At 41.2% G+C, this 19,148-nt stretch overlaps 1 protein-coding gene across 5 annotated transcripts in view; it reads left to right on the top strand.

Annotated features, from left to right (window-relative positions):
- KLHL1 (kelch like family member 1) overlaps positions 1-19,148 on the top strand; it is a 135,141-nt gene that overhangs the window by 64,964 nt on the left and 51,029 nt on the right. For all 5 annotated transcript variants that reach the window (XM_083737807.1, XM_083737805.1, XM_083737808.1 and 2 more), the window contains exon 6: positions 11,154-11,340. In XM_083737807.1, the coding sequence (XP_083593933.1) occupies positions 11,154-11,340 (187 nt within the window). The remainder of the gene's footprint in view (positions 1-11,153; positions 11,341-19,148) is intronic.

Below are 19,148 nucleotides of genomic sequence, written 5' to 3'. Positions count from 1 at the left end.
CCTGTTTATTTATGGCTTTAGCTGCAGTAAAACTGGGATCAGCCTTTAAGGTCCTTCTAACTATTACCCCCATTGCAGGTAGAAGGCAATGAGTGCAACAGGGATTCAGCACCTGAATGCACAATCGTTCCTCTTCACTCAGTAATTTCTATCCATGGAAAGAGGAGCAAGGAGAGGACGCAATTAACAAGGATATATAAGCTACCTGTGCAGCTAGAGGAATTTTTCTGAGCCATCAATAGTGTGGGATATATCTAAACCTCAGGTGGAAGCCCATTCCACAGCTGTCTGAAGGCATTGTGTCACTTCTAGTACTGACAGCATTTCTTGAATATACTCTCCACTAAATGTTTGGGGCAAACTACATGTTAATGCTAGGTACATAGCTGTGCTTTTAAGTGCAGGGTGCTTTTCTTAACTCAGATTGCTGGTGTGGGCAGCCTGATCTGGATCAGGGCCCTAGAACCCACTGCTATGGTTCAGGCTTCTAATTTGCAGATCTTCCATTGAAGTGATATATTTTTTTCAAAGCAAATGGCATACACAGGATACTCAGAGCCAGATCAGGAGGAGATAAAGGGTTAAAGCCCCCAACCCTTATGCTAGGCTCTTGACCCTGCCCTGAGTACTGGAAATTTGTCCTTAGAAGAAAAATGCCCCCTGCTCTAAACGGATCTGTCCAGTGGCTTGGGTAAAAAGTATATTTTTTCACTAACCTGTCCTGTGTTTAGCATACTAGTGAATAAGCACTAAAGTATTCAGCCTTTCTGGTGATATGCATTGTGAGCCCAGGCATCGCAACTCTCAGTCCTGAACCCTCAACAGATTAAATGACACCTGAGATTGGCTTGGGCTGAAACAGGCCACAACTTTATTGAATAGAGATATGGGTATAGTGTGTATAGAAATGTAAAAGGACAAGAAAATAGAACAAATATTATTTCCAACTATTGTAAATCACAAGGGGAATTAGCTGACAAAAACGTGTACAATAATTAACAATGTTTTAAATTTTCACCAACCATCTGTGAGTCCCTTTGCCATCTGAGATGTGACAGATACCTGAAAAAGGACCTTTTCTGCCGCCCCATCTTTAGAACATTTTCTCCCAGGAGGCTTGCCTGGCACTGATTCTGCTTTTTCTTTAGTGAAAGATAAAGACTTTTTTTATTCTCTAGACTAGACTTTTTAATGTGTTGCAGTCCAGCTTCAAAAAAGGTGTGAGGGTTTTTTTCTTCATTTACTTTTATTGCAGAATTTTTGGTGTTGATACTTATTGTCTGAATATTTTTATGAAAGCTGCTTTGTGTCCCCCCCTAAAAACAGCACACAATAAAATACTCTGAACAAACACAGATAAATAAATAATTTCTGTGATGTCTAGCAATAGAACAAACAGTACAAAAACAGCATAAAACTCAAACACGTAACACTACTCAGCAGATGCTGTTCATCAGTTAGTATCAGGGTAAGAAAACAGCAGTATTTTAATTGTCTTCTGAAAATCATCAGAGAGGAGTCTGACAGATGGAAGAGGGAGAGGAGAGAAGAGACTCCATGACTGAAAAGGTTCTGTCTCTTGTTGCCATCTAGCTCACCTCGGGAAAAATGAGGTGCATTTTGAGTCTCTTAATGATGATTTTAGTAGCTGGGCAACATACAGGAATCCGTGGTCCTCTAGGTACCTCAGTCCTAAGTTACTCCAGAATTCATACATCAAAATCAACACTTTGAGTTGCGCTCTGAAACAAACTGGAAGCTTGTATAGTTCTGTTAAGAATTGGCAAAGTGTGTTCCTTTTATTGATACCAGTTAGCAGCCCATCTGTAATAATAGTAGATTCTGAAGCATTTTCAAAGGCAACCCTATGTAAAACACATCGAGTGATTCTGCCAGTGTGCCTGCACAGCCCTGACTTCACAACTCTTATTGCCAACCATCCTAATAACTTACAGCGGCTCCAGTTTTGGGAGGGCAGCTCCATTCCACATCCCCACTGTGTCAGCTGCTCCTGAATCTAACAATAGATTCTATCAGGGCCTGTATTGATAATTTCCTTTCTGATCTGCATTTCCTCCCAGTTGGGAATCCAGAGCAGTATAGAGCATCGTTAAAATACAGTCAATTCCAAAACATTGCATTAAATCCAATAAAAATTCCCTACATTCAACAGAACCTAACTTAAGACTGAAACAACATATTTCAACTGGTGTGTCCCCAGGATATTTACTTCCAAAAGTCTGGATGAACACATATGTCTTTAGCTGATGCCTAACAATCGCCAGAGGGACGCAGGTGGCGCTGTGGGTTAAACCACAGAGCCTAGGGCTTGCTGATCAGAAGGGCGCAGTTCGAATCCCCACAACGGGGTGAGCTCCTGTTCCTCGGTGCCTGCTCCTGCCAACCTAACAGTTTTAAAGCACAAAGTGCAAGTAGATAAATAGGTACCGCTCTGGTGGGAAGGTAAGTGCTGTTTCTGTGTGCTGCTTTGGTTTACCACATGACCTGGAAGCTGTATGCCGGCTCCCTAGGCCAGTAAAGCGAGATGAGCGCCACAACCCCAGAGTCATCTGCGACTGGACCTAACAGTCAGGGGTCCCTTTACCTAACAGTCACCAGCAAAAGGGGCAAATGCCCTTCCCTAGGGAGGGAATGCCAAACATGAGAAAGTACTGTAAGCACTGCCCTAGACCTGCCCCCATTGGCAGAACCAAAAGCAGGGCCTCCCTTGCTAATGGCAGGGCATGGGCCTGAAGATAACCTGAAAGTATAATACATGATTGTGACCTTGTCTCATTTTTCCAAGAAAGGCCAAAGCTGAAGAATCAGCCAGATATGATAAAAGGTGTTATAAACTAGAGAGGATACCTGAGCATCTATCCATAAAGTCGGATCTAATAACATGCCAAGCTACATGTTTAGAAGAAGTGCAACCCGATCTAGAAAAGGCCAAATTCCTATTCTCCGGAGAGCTATTTGACCAATGGAGAGAACCTCAATCTTACCTGGATTGACCTTCATTCATTGGACATTTATTGTGGACTTCTACAGTCATACCTTAAGAGGATGGAAAGGGTTTCAAGAGGTTTATGTCATCCATATACTGATAACATTTTTCTTAAAATCTCTGGGCAGCCTTCCCCTCATAGCACTGCATTCATTCATTCATTTTCATTTATAGCATATTTATTACCATCTCTATTCATGGTCAGGCCGGTGTAGAGGGAAGTTTTCCTTCATGTACCCTCATCCCAAGCAGTGTGGGACTTTAAAAGTAAGGATCAACATTTTAAATTGAGTTTGGAAATGGATAAGAAGATGTTTCTGAATCCAAGACATATGTTCCCACAAACTGTTTCTGGTGAATAGTAGAGCAACTATATTTTACACTAGCAAAAGTTTAGCCTTCAAAGGCATGTAAGCACATTGCAGTAATCAAAGCTAGAGGTTAGTAGGGCATGGATAAGTAGCCAAGCTGTCTCTGTCCAAAAAGAAATGCAGCTGGTGAAGCTGTCTTGGCTCATGAGAAGGTTACTGGACCATTGATAAAACCTGGACTTCCAGTGACCTTGTATGAGGAATACAACCACATCCAGAACTGCTTGAACCAATGGTTAGATGAACCACTTTCCATCAACCCTTCCGTCTTCTTTGGAGAGTCAGTTTATTCATTTCCATCCAGTCCATTACCAATTCCAGACACTGTTCAGCACATCGACTGCGTCATTTGGAAAACCACATATTACTCTGAGGGCTTATTCCCTAGTAAGTATATAAGTATATACTTAAATATATAAGTATATAAGACCACAGCCTCAGACATAACAGAAAATTGGGTGTCATGTCATTGAAAAGTCAGTTATCATACAGCATATTCATTTATTGAAGCTCTACCACAATACAGGCATTCTTTTACAGATATTCTAGTGCTTATGCAAAATAGTAATATGGCATGACAATACAGAAATTCATTCTTCAGGTAACTATTTTAGTATGTGCAAAAATAGGATTATTTTACTCTCTGATTTCCTTCAAGTGTGGCTTTTGTAATAATGTATAATGTATTTTCATTCAAGGTAAAAACATAATGTGAAATAGTCAGTGGAAAGGAAAACCAAAAAACTAATCCAGATAAATTATTATTGCATTTTTAAAAGAATTTTACTTTAAACTGAGATTACTTATGTAAAGTGTTACATTTTAAAATCTTAGCCACATAAACCCACTTAAAGCTTTCAATGGAAAAATGCCAGCTTTTAATTAAAATAGATTCAAGAAGGGATTGAGAATAATTACACTGGATTTATTTTACGGCTAGCGAACTAAATCAGAATATTGGTTAAGGTGAGACTGGATCAATTGGGATAGCAAAGGTAATTTGCATTTCTAATTCATGCTATGTCATTGTGCAAAGATTTCCTCATATGGATCCTTAAACTTCTCTAGAATGGAATCTCATGAGATGACCTGAAAAGATGAAGGGGGAAAAAATACATTGACGAACGTTCCTGTTAGAAAAATGTGATATTTTGGGGGAAACAAAATGGAAGTTTTATTTTAAATGCTATATATTCAATAGGCTATGCAACTCAATGGGAGCACCTGGGAGTAAGCCTAAGGGACCTCAGTGGAGCTTGCTTCTGAATTGATATGCATTGAATTGTGCTTTTAGTATTTACTCCTTCTGGGTTGCATCCAGCAAAGTCATATTGTTAGCACATGGATTTCTGCTTGGGCAACAAAGCTTCCCCCTTCTTTTCCCCACTGCCCCCTCAGATTCCACAACATTTAGGAGTAAATGAGCTCTACTGACTTCAGTGGCCAACTAAGCACAAGAATTTTCAGTACAAAACACTTCGTAAAATTACATTTCAAATTGCCTTTGTTAACGAGTCTCAGATTGTGTGTTCTCATATTATTTATATAGTGATACAGCATTTTAATACCAAATATAGTATGTATTTTATTTTGTTATGCAGCAGCAGAATGATATCTAATTACAAAACAATATTCTTATGCCTAGGGCACCATCCCTTGCTTGATTTTGGATGCCTTGCTTAAGTTGCTGTAGAGTGCAACATATTAATTAGAGTAGCTGAAATCATGAAGAATTATAATATAGACTGCTAAAGAACCAAGGCATATTGAAAGATTCCTTACTAATTTAAATATTATGTTAATAGTGTAATGATTTGAATAAATTTGTTCCAGAAGTTGATTTTAGAATCATATAAAGGAAAAATCTAAACTTGGAATAGACAAGATGTACGTTGGCTCTTAATTGAGTTGCTGTTTGTACATTAGTAATTTAACAATTATCTCCATCTTCTGCTACAAGCAACACTGACCCTGTTTAATAAAAGAATTATAAACAGTGAATAAATGAAAACTCATCTGCAATAAGTAAGAAAATGAAGTTTGCTGAGGAGCACTAATTGGTTCTTGGATGACACCAAGGCATTAGCAATCCATCATTCTCTTGGTTTTTTATTTATTTTAAATTTCTAGTATTTTCAGAACACTGTGTATGGGCCACAGTTTTCTCCTCCTCCTTTTCTGTGCACCAGTGCATGGGTACATTGATTAGATCGCAGTGCAAGTAGAACTCCTTATTTAACTCTGCAATTGAATCAAGATATGAGCTGGTGTTTGAGGGTGACCTGAGTAAAAATTACAAATAAACCCAAAACACATATACTAACTAGAAATACAATAATTATATTTTCTTTTAACTAAAAAGAAATCCCATGAGTCTTTCCCATGAGCCTCTGCCATCACCAGTGCCTCACTGAAGGAGAAAGCGGACAGAACCACACACCTTAGCACTGTTTGTAGGAACATGAGCCTTGCAGAATCAGGCCAGTGCTGATTCAGTCCAGCATTCTGTTCTCACAATAGCCAACCAGATGCCCATGGGAAGCCTCGCCTCAGCTGTCATTCCCGGTAACTGGCATTCAGAAGAATACTGCCTCCAACAGTAGAAGTAGAAGAACATAGACAACTTGGTAAATGGCCATTGATATCCACCATGACCTTGTCTAGTTCTCTTTTGAAGTCATTCAAGTCAGTGGCCAGCACTACTTCTTGTGTGAGTTTGTTGGCATCAGTCTATCTCAAGAGACAATGGAAGAGTGTGCCATCAGGTGTAAAGTCAAGTCACTGGAGAATTACAAAGCCTGCTGCGACTATAGAGAACTATATGGGAGAGATATGTTTTATTGCAGATCGGGCGTGTGAAGGCGCCTGGTTTTGCTGGTGCAGATGCACCTTGGTATTTCTTCTCTCTAGTCCCCTTCCAGCAGTCATTCCTCTTCAGGTCACTGCTGTGGAGACACGGCCTCGCTGTCTCTCTCAAGAGTTTCAGTGGTTTTTGGCTCAATGTGATTGCATCAATGTCAGTTGCCGCTTTGGAAGAATTTAGGGTGGCCGGTTGGAGTTAGTTACAATTTTGAAAATATGACAGTGTGTAAAAAGTCAGTATTTTCATCCAACTTCCTTCTTTTGTGTATGTGTACTCTGGGAGCACTGTTGGCATTAAATAAAACACTTTTAGTTGTTTGTAGTAAGTTTTGAGCATTTTGTATTAGAAAGGACGAGAGCAGAAGATGTCTGAAAGGCTTAACTTTTGTGAACATGCCTAAGCCGGGTTTTTGTCAGAATGTTGATATGGATTGGAATAACAAATAACTACTTAGAATGCATTGCGGAGCTTTTACAAAAGCAATGATTTCCCCCCAGATAATAAGATACCCTATTAACCTCAAAAGAATATAACCAGTCAACTAGCTGATCAGACTGAAGTGCTGCGAGAAAAGGTTGAGCAAGTGTTTTGCACTGGCTGGAAATTATTGGCAGGTTGCAAGAGAATTTTCACTGAAAGGCATCAAGAAAATGACTGACTAAACTCAATGGGTTTATAATCAATCTACCTTGTCTTATCTAAAGAGGTTTAGAAGATATTGTGTTAGATATCTGTTAGAAGAGATTATCAAATTCCTGCAATGTAGACTCAGTGGACTGCAAAGTGTTTCAACAAGAATGTGGTTTAAAAGTTCTAGTCAGTTAGGAGCCCATTGTTAGGAACTGACATTTCTGAGAAACCTTCATTCTTATTTTCTTTAAAATGCACCTTGATCTGAATAAATCTGAAGTTGTTACCCACTGTATGTAGTACAGTGGCTATTCTTTTCAGCTGTGTTACTGATACAGAATATCAAAATGGTTACGGTAAATGATTTCTCCCCAACATATAAAGTGAAGCTTTTCATATCAAGTTCTAACAAACTTAAAAAGGTGTTAATTGTTAATATTATCACCTGAGATTTCTGACCAGATACATCTAGGATTGCCCTGTAAACAAGACATTGTCCAGTGCCAAACCAAATTCTCATTAAGAGATAAAACCTAGATTGCTACACTCAACAATTAGGCCCATCACATGGAGAATAAAACTTCAGATAAATTAACCTCATTTGTCATGTATGTAAAACCTACATTTTAAGAAACATATTTAAACACATTTTAAGTGGAGCATTATACTATGCCTCAATCCTAACTAAAACAAAGTCTATTTTGATTTGATTTAAAAAGTAATTTACCAACTAAATATAGGGCCAGACTTTGAAAAGCAGCCCAGATTTTCTATCTGCATTCATAGGTGCAAATTGAGGTACTGCTTTAGAATTTTTCAGAAGACACAATTCTGAACCCCAATAAAGTTTTTTTGGGGAGAAATGCTTGCCATGTTGGGTGAGGCTTCCTTTCCACCAATCCCCCCCTTCCCTGGGATTTTTAAAAAGCACTTTACATGTGTATCTGTCTTCACCCTTTACTAATTAATGAATTTACAGTCTTTCCACACTATCTTGTTTTAAGCTAAATAAATTGTGATAGTCAACTAAGTTTACTCTGAGTGAACCTATTGAAATTAATGGCCCCAATTTATTCATATTCATTAATTTAAATAGATTGACTCTTAGTAGAACTTAGTTGAATACAACCCATACGTAGGATTGCGTTGAATACCAGTTAATCTCATGAAAAGATAATCTTTCAACATCTCTTCTGCTTATCTTTCTTTGAGTGTTTTGTTTTTAACATTTTGTCCATATTTTCCTGCCATTAGCTTATACAGTACTAGTCATGCCTCCTCTGTTGATAAACAAATTGACTTGCATTGGTTATGCACAGCAACGAAGAATTTCATTGTCCTTGAATCATTCAACATCTGCATCAACTGCTTTCTCATTGCAGAGAAGAATTCAGTGTGAACATGTTGCAATAAATTGATAAATTTTGTTTCTTGGTTTTAAAACTGGATTCTCATGCTTTTGTTTCAACGACTTTCGTCCCTTTTAATGACCAAGCATAGGATTTGGTGAAATGTTTACAATGGTGCCACATTGGGAATGGATGAAGGCATCGCATCTATGGAATTCCTCTCTGCACAATGTGATTATTCTCAATATTTTTTCCAAGCTCAAACAGAACGATTCTTCTTCTTCTTCTTTAATAGAATCTCTAATTCTGCTAAAGTAATTCTACCAATAAGTACACTCTTCTGCTTGCATTTCTATGTACAAAACGCTTGGTAAGGGTAAAACAACACATTATATTAAATGTGTAGCTGTTAGCACTTATGGAGAGCTCCATGTTTCTTCTCTTCCACCTTAGCCATGTCCTCCAGAAATTTTGTTGCTATGCTTTCCTATGACACATAATTGCCTGCTGGTGACAGGGAATGCTGTCAAACACACTACATTGTGATGTCAGGATATGAAAGTTGTGTCTTAGGTCTTAGACAGAGAGAGAGAGAGAGAGAGAGAGAGAGAGAGAGAGAGAGAGAGAGGGAGGAAAATATACTGTTCTTTCCATTGATTGAAAAATTGTCAGATAGATGCAGATACATTCTTGTATTACTTATTTCTGAACAAGCTATTTACTCAACTCCCCTGGGGATGCATAGCATGGAAGGGAAGTTTATGATAGAGCTAGGGCAGCAGCTAATTAAATTTTAGTTATTCCATGCAACGCTTTGGGAAGATGAAATGTACAGGGGCGGGAGCCCAGTATTTGCTTTGCTGACTTATTGAACCAACATTACAGGTTAATTTCCTGTGTAGGAGATTTTTCTAGCATCAGCCATATTTTCTAAATTTATCAAAGGCAGATAGTAAAACAAGTTACAGTTTTGACTATTTTCTGAGAAAATGTGTACGCTTCTGTTATTGTGGCTAAAGTTACTACAAGGATTGACATTCGCTCCAAGGTTGCCTTTCTGGATATATTAGAATTAAATCAATTTGACCTCGTGTTTCTTAAGTATCATTTGGTAGCATTGTGACCCAGTAGAGAATGTTCCTGTTTGCACATAATGGTAAGCTGTGGTCTAAAACAAACCATGAGTTATCTGCCACAGATAACAAGCATGCTGGTGCACACTGCTCTGCGGCCTGTGCATTCTCTCCCTATGCCTTGCCAGGAAGAAGTGTTAGTTTAATATTACATGTCAACCATGGTTTGCTTTCCCCAAACATACTACAAGTACTGGTTTCCACATAATCTGAAGATAGTGCTGTAGTTTGTTTCCTTCCCAGCATGGAAGGGAGGCAGATGCAACTGAACAGCATAAACCATGGTTTATCATAATAACAATCGCACTTTACATTGTGGGCGCCCTTTGCAGGATTGCGCGTGGTGCTACAGTTCCCAGGGAGCTTACTGACAGATGGGCTAGCTTGCCTCTCAGTGTTAATTTTTGGAGGTTCACGCCCAGCCTCAGTAATCAAGTTTTTTGCTGGGAGGTGGGGACAGCCCCATTTATAAATAGGGAGTGGAGCCGAAATAGCCATGCAGTTGGCTCTGGAGATTCACCCTCCCTGTTGTTGTTTAGCTGTTTAGTCGTGTCCGACTCTTTGTGACCCCATGGACCAGAGCACGCCAGGCACTCCTGTCTTCCACTGCCTCCTGCAGTTTGGTCAAACTCATGCTGGTAGCTTCGAGAACACTATCCAACCATCTCGTCCTCTATCGTCCCCTTCTCCTTGTGCCCTCCATCTTTCCCAACATCAGGGTCTTTTCCAGGGAGTCTTCTCTTCTCATGAGATGGCCAAAGTAGTGGAGCCTCAGCTTCACGATCTGTCCTTCCAGTGAGCACTCATGGCTGATTTCCTTAAGAATGGATAGGTTTGATCTTCTTGCAGTCCATGGGACTCTCAAGAGTCTCCTCCAGCACCAAAATTCAAAAGCATCAATTCTTCACCCTCCCTACCCTCCCTTTGTTTAATGTTTCTTGTTTGCAGGTTAACTTTTTCTTCCTCTTTAGCGAGCGCTACTATGGTCTTTGACTGGTTGCTGTTGAAGGACGGGGAAGAAATTTCCCTGCATTGGCAGGTTTTGTCTTCCCCGCAGCAATTTGTCACAACTTTGATGGTTATGGCCTTGGGTGGAATCCTCTAGCCTTTTCCTCCCTATGTGGGGGGGGGGAATGTGAAGGGGTGACTCACCCCCCTGCAGTGGCAATTCCAGGGCCCCCCTCTTAAAGGGGTTATATGTATAGGTGTCACTGGCCATACACTGAAAGGTTGTCAGTAAACTACAATGTGTGCGGGGATATGAGCTGGGCTGCCTGCTACACTTATGTTTCGCAAAGCACCCCAAACTGGGGGGCTGGGAGGGATACATGCCCAAGGCCTAAGCCAAGGTCTTCCTACATTCAGAAGTTTAATAAAGTTGTGGCCTAATTTTAATTCCATATAATGTTGTCAGAGTCTTTATTCCTTTCTTGTGATCCCTGGGGGCTGGGGCTGTTGCCGCCTGGTCACGCAATGTGTAAACCAGGTTAGTATGTCTCACATGAATTTGATATCTGGAAGTTTAAGTCTCTGCTTAGTCCTTAATTCATTGTCTGAACTTTTATTTTCGCTATATACCCCATACACACCATACAGCATCTGTGTGACTCAGTGAACAGAGCATGTTGAAGATAGACTGGGGGAATACATATTCAAACCCTGCTTAGCCTTGAAGCTCATAGTGCATCCCCAGCCCAAGTCCTACTCATGTCACTGAGGCTTGTGCAAGCAGAACTCTCCGGGAGTTGGGCTATAAGGAATGGGATGTCATTACTAAATCACAACTCATATAATTCACAGATTTTAGCTGACCTAGAAAACCACGCACTTTTTAAAGATGACCTGGAATGTCAGAAGCTGATTCTGGAAGCCATGAAATACCATCTCTTGCCAGAAAGACGGACTCTTATGCAAAGCCCAAGAACTAAACCAAGAAAGTCCACAGTTGGGACCCTGTATGCAGTTGGAGGAATGGACAACAACAAAGGTACTAATTAACAGTTATTGATTTGATAAAGACAGTTGGCAGAATAGCCCCCACCCCCCATCTCTCCCTAGGAGTGACTGGAATCCTTCATGCAGAAAGAAATCTACAATGTAAATTGTATTGTGGGCTAAACGGTAAAATCTCTTTTAATCTCAATAAATGATTGAGTAGTTTAATAGAAAGGGCAGAATACTGATTGCTCTTCCATCAGGTATTTCAATCTGTTTCATTGTTCTAGAAGAAGAAACACCAAGGGAGTTAGCTGGGTCGCAAAATAAAAATGTTTTTTTTTTAAAAAGTAATAATGTCAGACACACTGTGATTGAAAAGGTGGGGAGGAGAGAGAAATCCTGGATTCAAAGCCCTAGGTTATCTCAGCTCTCAATGAATCATTGTCTGGAGGTGAACACAGGGAAAAGAAAACTTTAAAATAACCGAAGCAGGAAATTCAACTATAAAAAAATCAGACATTATAGTAATGGGAAGAGATAAAAGCTGATTTACTGAAACATTAATTTCAAATATCCTATTCCTTAATCTTACGATTAAATCTAAAACTATCAAACAAATGAGATTTTGATAAACACATAAACTGGATGTCCTGTGGGTATAGGACGAGTTACAAAAAAATATACTCCCCCCCCCCCTTTAGTATTTGTAAAGGTGGACAAATACTCATAGGTCTATGGCTTCAATCGCAAAAGGATTCCTTCTTAATTGTCAAGACATATGTGGGCAACATCCAATGGTGTCTGTCCGCTTGTTCAGTGGGACTAATGGTTTCTCTTCTCCCCATTTAGCCCTCAAATATGCTCTGGAGGGTCCTTCACATCCCAACCTTTATCTTTAATCAGTTTTCCTTTATCCATAAGTGTGCACAAAGGGAGTAGAATTTTGTTCCTGTTAACTTCATCAGGATGGCATTCAGGAAGAGAAAAGACAGATTGCAAAGTTACTCACTATTAAAGGTAAAGGTAAAGGTACCCCTGCCCGTATGGGCCAGTCTTGCCAGACTCTGGGGTTGTGCACCCATCTCACTCAAGAGGCCAGGGGCCAGCGCTGTCCGGAGACACTTCCGGGTCACGTGGCCAGCGTGACATCGCTGCTCTGGCCAGAGCCAGAGCCGCACACGGAAACGCCGTTTACCTTCCCGCTGGTAAGCGGTCCCTATTTATCTACTTGCACCCGGAGGTGCTTTCGAACTGCTAGGTTGGCAGGCGCTGGGACCGAGCAGCGGGAGCGCACCCCGCCGCAGGGATTCGAACCGCCGACCTTTCGATCGGCAAGTCCTAGGCGCTGAGGCTTTAACCCACAGCGCCACCTGCGTCCTCACTATTAGGTACTACTGAAAGAGCCACATAAGAATGGTTGAGATGACAACGGTGTATGGTGTGTCAAGGTCTTAAGGTTGCCAGGAAGCACTAGCAGAACCTCAGATGTATTAAGTGAACAGCCTGGGCATGTATGCATTGCTAGAAATTTCTCATGCCTGTGGTCTTAAGAATAAAATAAAGGTAGTGGCCTTGTACCAAGTCATACTCTGGGTTCCATCTCCTTCAGTTTTGTTGGCCATAGCAGTGGTTCTCTAGGACTTCTGCCCTAGACACCAGCAATTGAACTTGGGAACCCAAAGGTAGAGTCAAACTTCACGGAGTCCTTCTTGGCTGAGCCAACCTAAGCAGAGGGAAAGCAAGCCTTTAAAATAGTGTTTTGAGTCACACCACACCTTTACTGGCTTACCTGGCTCAGGGATGCCAGGTCACATGACTGAGTAGAATGCTTTTAAGATCCAGCCTGAGACGCTCCTCTCTGGCCCCACCCCTGCCATGCCTCCAAGACACCCACTTTTTCAAGACTTAATCTGGTTTAGGGTCCGCTCAGCTAGCAGGGTGCCAGCTTAGTTGGGACAGGGGAGATATGCTGTTGTATCTCCAGCTGGGCTGGAAACCACCTGGCTCAGCCAGAGATCTTCTGGATCCTCACTCTGCTCATCGCAGCGGATCTTGCCATAGAATTGCTACTTAAGCCTGCATAGGACTGCAGCCTTAAAATAGTGTACTGGTGACAATTCATTTCTAGCACAGTATTACGTATTGTGATTTGCTGACACAGCTCTTGGTGCTCAAGCTGCTGATCAAGCTAAAAGTCAAGGAGCATGTTGAACATGGGTGTTTTAATTATGTATGGGAGTGTTACACAAATTTTCATTTTGCCATTAATTGTGTGTCGAGGTCCCCAAGCCACCCCCAATAACTCACACATCACACATCAATTATGGTTTGGTGTTTTGGCACAATTTTGTCCACAACTTTATTTAAATACATCCAAGTGAGTGGTTGCTTAGGCATTGGTCCCAACTATCTGTCCTTGCCCAGGGGACAGAACTGACTTCCGGATTCCAGCGAAAGCCAGTGCGGGAAACAACTTTTGGGGAGAAAATGAAGCTGGGCCTCAGTCCCTCACTTCTCACCCTCATGCTCCTGGTGACTTGCACGGCCCAAGTTCGATGCCAGGGACAAGGACAAAAAAAATGGCAAGCCCCTGGATTCCTTTAACGGAATTCCCTTTCCGCAGCACCATTGGAGGGGTAGGCACTTACCCCTCCACCAACCAATTTGAACCAATGCCTAACCGCCAAGCTTACAAGTTGTGACGATTTGCTACGCAGTAGGCAAAACCAAATGGCACCAGCCAATCAGCCAAATGGACAAATTCCTACCAGGCCCCTGCCCCAAGGCAGACGACCCCATGACAGACATAGCAAGGTCAAGCGAACAACCCCCCCCCCAATACAGGGAGGGTGGGCGGGTGATCCGGTGCTAGCAGCCAAGAGAACGCTCAAAGTTGGGCGACCAGTATTTAAAACCTTTGACTCCTCCTTCAAAATTGGCAACAAGCAGTTCTCCCCAGTGACCCGATTAACCAATTCACTGCCTGGGTCCCCCATCTTGTATCCCCCACCGCAACACGCGCTCTCTGCTAGGGAGAACACGTTTTATAGAAGATTTCAAGGTCTATCTTACCTTCCATCTTATTGACTATCAATCCTGTTCTCTAAAACAGATAAAACATTGAGCAAACGTTGAACAAACTACCAAACATTGAATGGTTGTCACCCAGAGAACTCAGTGGTAGTGTAACTCAGAAATATAATAAATGTAAGAACTGGGCAGCACTCTCATTGCTCTGATAGGTGTGATGTTAGAGACACTGCTTTAATAGACAGAGCAGCATGTGGATTTTAGCTGTCCAATTGCTCCCTAGAGTGAACCATTTTATACAGAACATGAAAGAGAACCTAATTAGTTCTTTATAACTTCATATAATAGCCACTTTTTTTGCTATGAAAGTTTATCACAGCAAGCCATTCTTTATGCTAGTTTATAGTTCTAAAGAAAAGCTAATTAATTTAACCACTTGCACATGTGGCCACTCCACTGGTGGTCTCAGTGTGGTCCAACATCAAAAAACACTCTATACCAGGTCAAGAAGGTTATGGATTATTCACCAGATGGAGTATAGATGCTCGAGGGATGAGTGGGAAAACAACAAAAAGCAGAGAGAAAGCTAAGATGATAAGCATAAAGAATGTAAGTTGGAGAGAGACTTCCCACTGTCAGCAGGTGGTTTAAGCAGGAGAACAGAATGTCTTTCTAGAGTAAAGCAATGGAGGTTTGATCCTTTGTCATCCATTTTAACTGCATAATGCAGCCATTTGAATTCCACAGAATGTGGTTTATCCTCTTCACATAGAAGAGAGAGAGAAAGGGGAGGGGGAGCTTCTTCCTTCAGTCCCCTGATGAGATAATAATCATGATGGAAAACGTAACATTTTGCAAATTATTTGAAAATAATTTTGCTCTCTGAAATCAGTCTGTGTGGATACTTCCTCTGCATTTTTGCAAATGGAAATGTAAATTTCAAAATATTAATCTTGCAAAAGGGATGTTGATCTCTTGAGTGAATCTTTATGTAGTGGCATGGGTTTCAGGTGTTGTTCTCTAGGTGAGCAAGTAAGGCTAATTTTTAAATCCACTTCCTTGAGAATAACCCCACTGAATTCAGTGGGACTGTTTCTGAGTATACAAATAAAAGGTTTTGCTGTAAACGTACAATTTTTCCATATATTTATTTATTTAAAACATTTGCCCCCAACCTTCAGTTCACTCCCCAAAGAGGCTGGTGATAAGGCTTGTGGTGCAATCCAAAATGACAGTTTGAAAGTGAAAATGCTATGTTTATGCTCATATTTCATCCAAAATTATATATTTCTGTTAATGCATCATGAGGTTTGCTAAAAATTCATGAGTTACAAATATGAGCGGAAACTTCTGCAGCTGCAGGAGCTGCCTATCCACAGTCCATGTGTGTGTGTGCGCGCGCGTGCGCGCACAGATATACATGGATATTCATATGTAGTGGCATAGCAAGCCAAAACTTCAGCGGGGAATGAGGAACAGAAATAAGGCACCACCTGGGTATAGATACTGTATAGATGCTACATATTTTTTTATTAATTTATTTCAGTGGTTTTTATGGGACAAGAAGAGGGGCTGCAGTCAGGAGAATCACTGTGAGAGCATGCTTGCCTAACATAGCCCAGTTTTTTTTTGGGGGGGGGGTGTTGGGACAGTGTATTGCCCCCATTTGCTTCTCTTGCTTTCTGAGCTTACAACAGGTTTGGAATTTCTACAGAACATGCAACTCCTGGTTCTAATGGCATAGAACCAGGAACAGATTTTGTTGCTGCTAAAATAATTTTCATCACATTAACTCAGGGGTCAGCAAACTTTTTCAGCAGGGGGCCGGTCCACTGTCCCTGAGACCTTGTGGGGGGCTGGGCTATATTTTGAAAAATAATAATGAATGAATTCCTATGCCCCACAAATAAGCCAGAGATGCATTTTAAATAAAAGGGCATATTCTAGTCATGTCAAAACACGCTGATTCCCAGACCATCCGCAGGCCGGATTTAGAAGGCGATTGGGCCGGATCCAGCCCCCGGGCCTTAGTTTGCCTATGCATGCATTAACCCATACTGTAAAAACAGATTTTCTCACACCCTTTTTGGTACTGATCCACTCTGATGTCTCAATATAAGTTATGCACTCAGCAAGGCTGCTGCTTTACAATGTAGAATTCACTTCAATGGGCAAATGTTCTTTAAGCCAAAAAACAACAAATATACTAAAAATGGATTACTTAAAGGTTAAGATTACTGGAAATGTACGTTAGGGTTTATTAAACACCGTTTTCCATTTTAAAATGCAAATCAGCATGATACAGGTTTTTTAGGAGTTGGTGAACCCAAACAGGAAAAGGAAGTTCGGTTTTTCAGCTCTGCTTTTACATTCTGGGGTGCAGTGTTGAGGTACAGAGATTGGATTCTGTACATTCAGAATAGAAATGCCTCCAGGGTGAATCTCTTTACAGTTACTGTTGCATTGTACCATCTGAAACTATCAAGAAGAACAAGAAATTGAGGTCTATAGCTATAGGCTCTGTAAATCATTTTTCTTCTTGAAGCTCTTTCTGCTGATTCTGCTCCTGCTGAAGTTGCCGCTGACATATACCTTTGACCATTTTGTTCAAGATTTAGAGATGTTGCTTTGAGTAGGTGCAAACTGATGACCTTGGCCTAGTGATCTGCAACAGTCTGTGTTGAAATAAAAAGATATCTATTGAGGTGGAACGAATGTGATTGAACTGGGTTATTGACACAGATATCAAGGAGAATTTATTCAGAGGAAGGAAAGAACCTAGGCAGCAGAAAAAGGCAAGATTGCTTTCTTTTTCTGCTTGCTTGTTAAGGCAGATTTCACAGGATATGTCAAAGTTATGCAAACTATGGTTTAATTTTACTTTTTAGGTGAAAATGGACACAACCATTTCCTGATGTGTACATTTACTAGACTGAAATACTGCATGGGGTTCATTCTAGAATGGTATATATATAAATCCTGAAGTAGCTTTCCTTTTGGAATCAGCAAGTGGTGACATATATATATGTATATGTTCTTTTACATATATATATATATATATATATATGCAGGTTTTGGTGTCCTCGGGTGTCTTCCCGTGTAAAAGTTGGGGTGTCTAGGCGACGTTTCGACGAGGTCTCACTCGTCATCTTCAGGCTGGTGCTTTCGGCTTCTTGTTACTGGAACAGAGCGGGATCTCAATGTTTGAGTTCCTATAAATACTGTAGAGGGGGTGTGGTGTCTAGCCTCCAATGTTCTGGGCAGAGAGGAAGTTCCCAGGCTAGTGTGCCTTTTCTTCTTTTGTTCCTTAATTACTTGAGAGATACCTTGAGTGATTTCTTGAGTGATATCCTGAGTACCACTTAGGTGGGTCATTAGGTGTGGATTAGTTGCTAAAGTCTTTGTGTCTTGACCTCTTGAACTTTGTGAAGAGTTTTCCTGAGAAGATGGCTGTATTGCACTTAGTTGTGCTTTGGCTTGGCTTCGTGTATAGGGGCGAGCTTATATCAAGGGCACTACAGATAAAATTAGCAAAATCCTCCATAAACACAATATCAAAACAGCCTTTTGCACCAACCAAAAAATAGCCAATATCCTCAGAAACCCCAAGGATAAAATCCAGTTGGAAAACCAAGGGATCTATGAAATACCCTGCAAAGTCTGCCCAGCCACGTACATTGGACAAACAAACAGACGAATAAATGCACGTATCGCAGAACACAAGAATGCCGTCAAAAAAGAAGAAAAAACTTCCTCTCTTTTCCAACACATGAAAGAAACAGGACACGAAATTAATTTTGCAGATTCCAAATTGCTCTTTAACACGGAACATCACCACAAGAGAATAATCATGGAAGCCATCGAGATAGAGAAACACCCTCACAACATGAACAAGCGTGATGACACATCCCGCTTGCCAGACATCTGGAAATTAGCCCTCCCCACAAAAACTGACACCAGATCCAGAGGCACACAGAACGCCAACACCAATCAACCACACCAGACCCAAACCCAGACCCTCTCCACAGATGAATTACTGACACCATCCAGTAGCCAATCCATGGTGGCACCTCCGGATGCTGCACCCCCCTGCAATCCCTACACAGATCTGGCTGACACAAGCCACAAAACAACAGCTCGCCCCTATACACGAAGCCAAGCCAAAGCACAACTAAGTGCAATACAGCCATCTTCTCAGGAAAACTCTTCACAAAGTTCAAGAGGTCAAGACACAAAGACTTTAGCAACTAATCCACACCTAATGACCCACCTAAGTGGTACTCAGGATATCACTCAAGAAATCACTCAAGGTATCTCTCAAGTAATTAAGGAACAAAAGAAGAAAAGGCACACTAGCCTGGGAACTTCCTCTCTGCCCAGAACATTGGAGGCTAGACACCACACCCCCTCTACAGTATTTATAGGAACTCAAACATTGAGATCCCGCTCTGTTCCAGTAACAAGAAGCCGAAAGCACCAGCCTGAAGATGACGAGTGAGACCTCGTCGAAACGTCGCCTAGACACCCCAACTTTTACACGGGAAGACACCCGAGGACACCAAAACCTGCATTCCTGTACCCGTGAAAATCTACGAAAGCATATATATATATATATATATATATATATATATATATATGTAAAAGAACCCCTGACCATTAGGTCCCGTCATGACCGACTCTGGGGTTGCGGTGCTCATCTCGCTTTATTGGCCGAGGGAGCCGGCGTACAGCTTCCGGGTCATGTGGCCAGCATCGTTTACCTTCCCGCCAGAGCGGTATCTATTTATCTACTTGCACTTTGACATGCTTTCTAACTGCTAGGTTGGC

Source organism: Podarcis gaigeae (genome assembly GCF_964106915.1).
Source record: "Podarcis gaigeae genome assembly, chromosome: 4".
In the NCBI taxonomy this organism is placed as follows: Eukaryota; Metazoa; Chordata; class Lepidosauria; order Squamata; family Lacertidae; genus Podarcis; species Podarcis gaigeae.
This window is presented reverse-complemented; position numbering and strand designations above follow the sequence as displayed.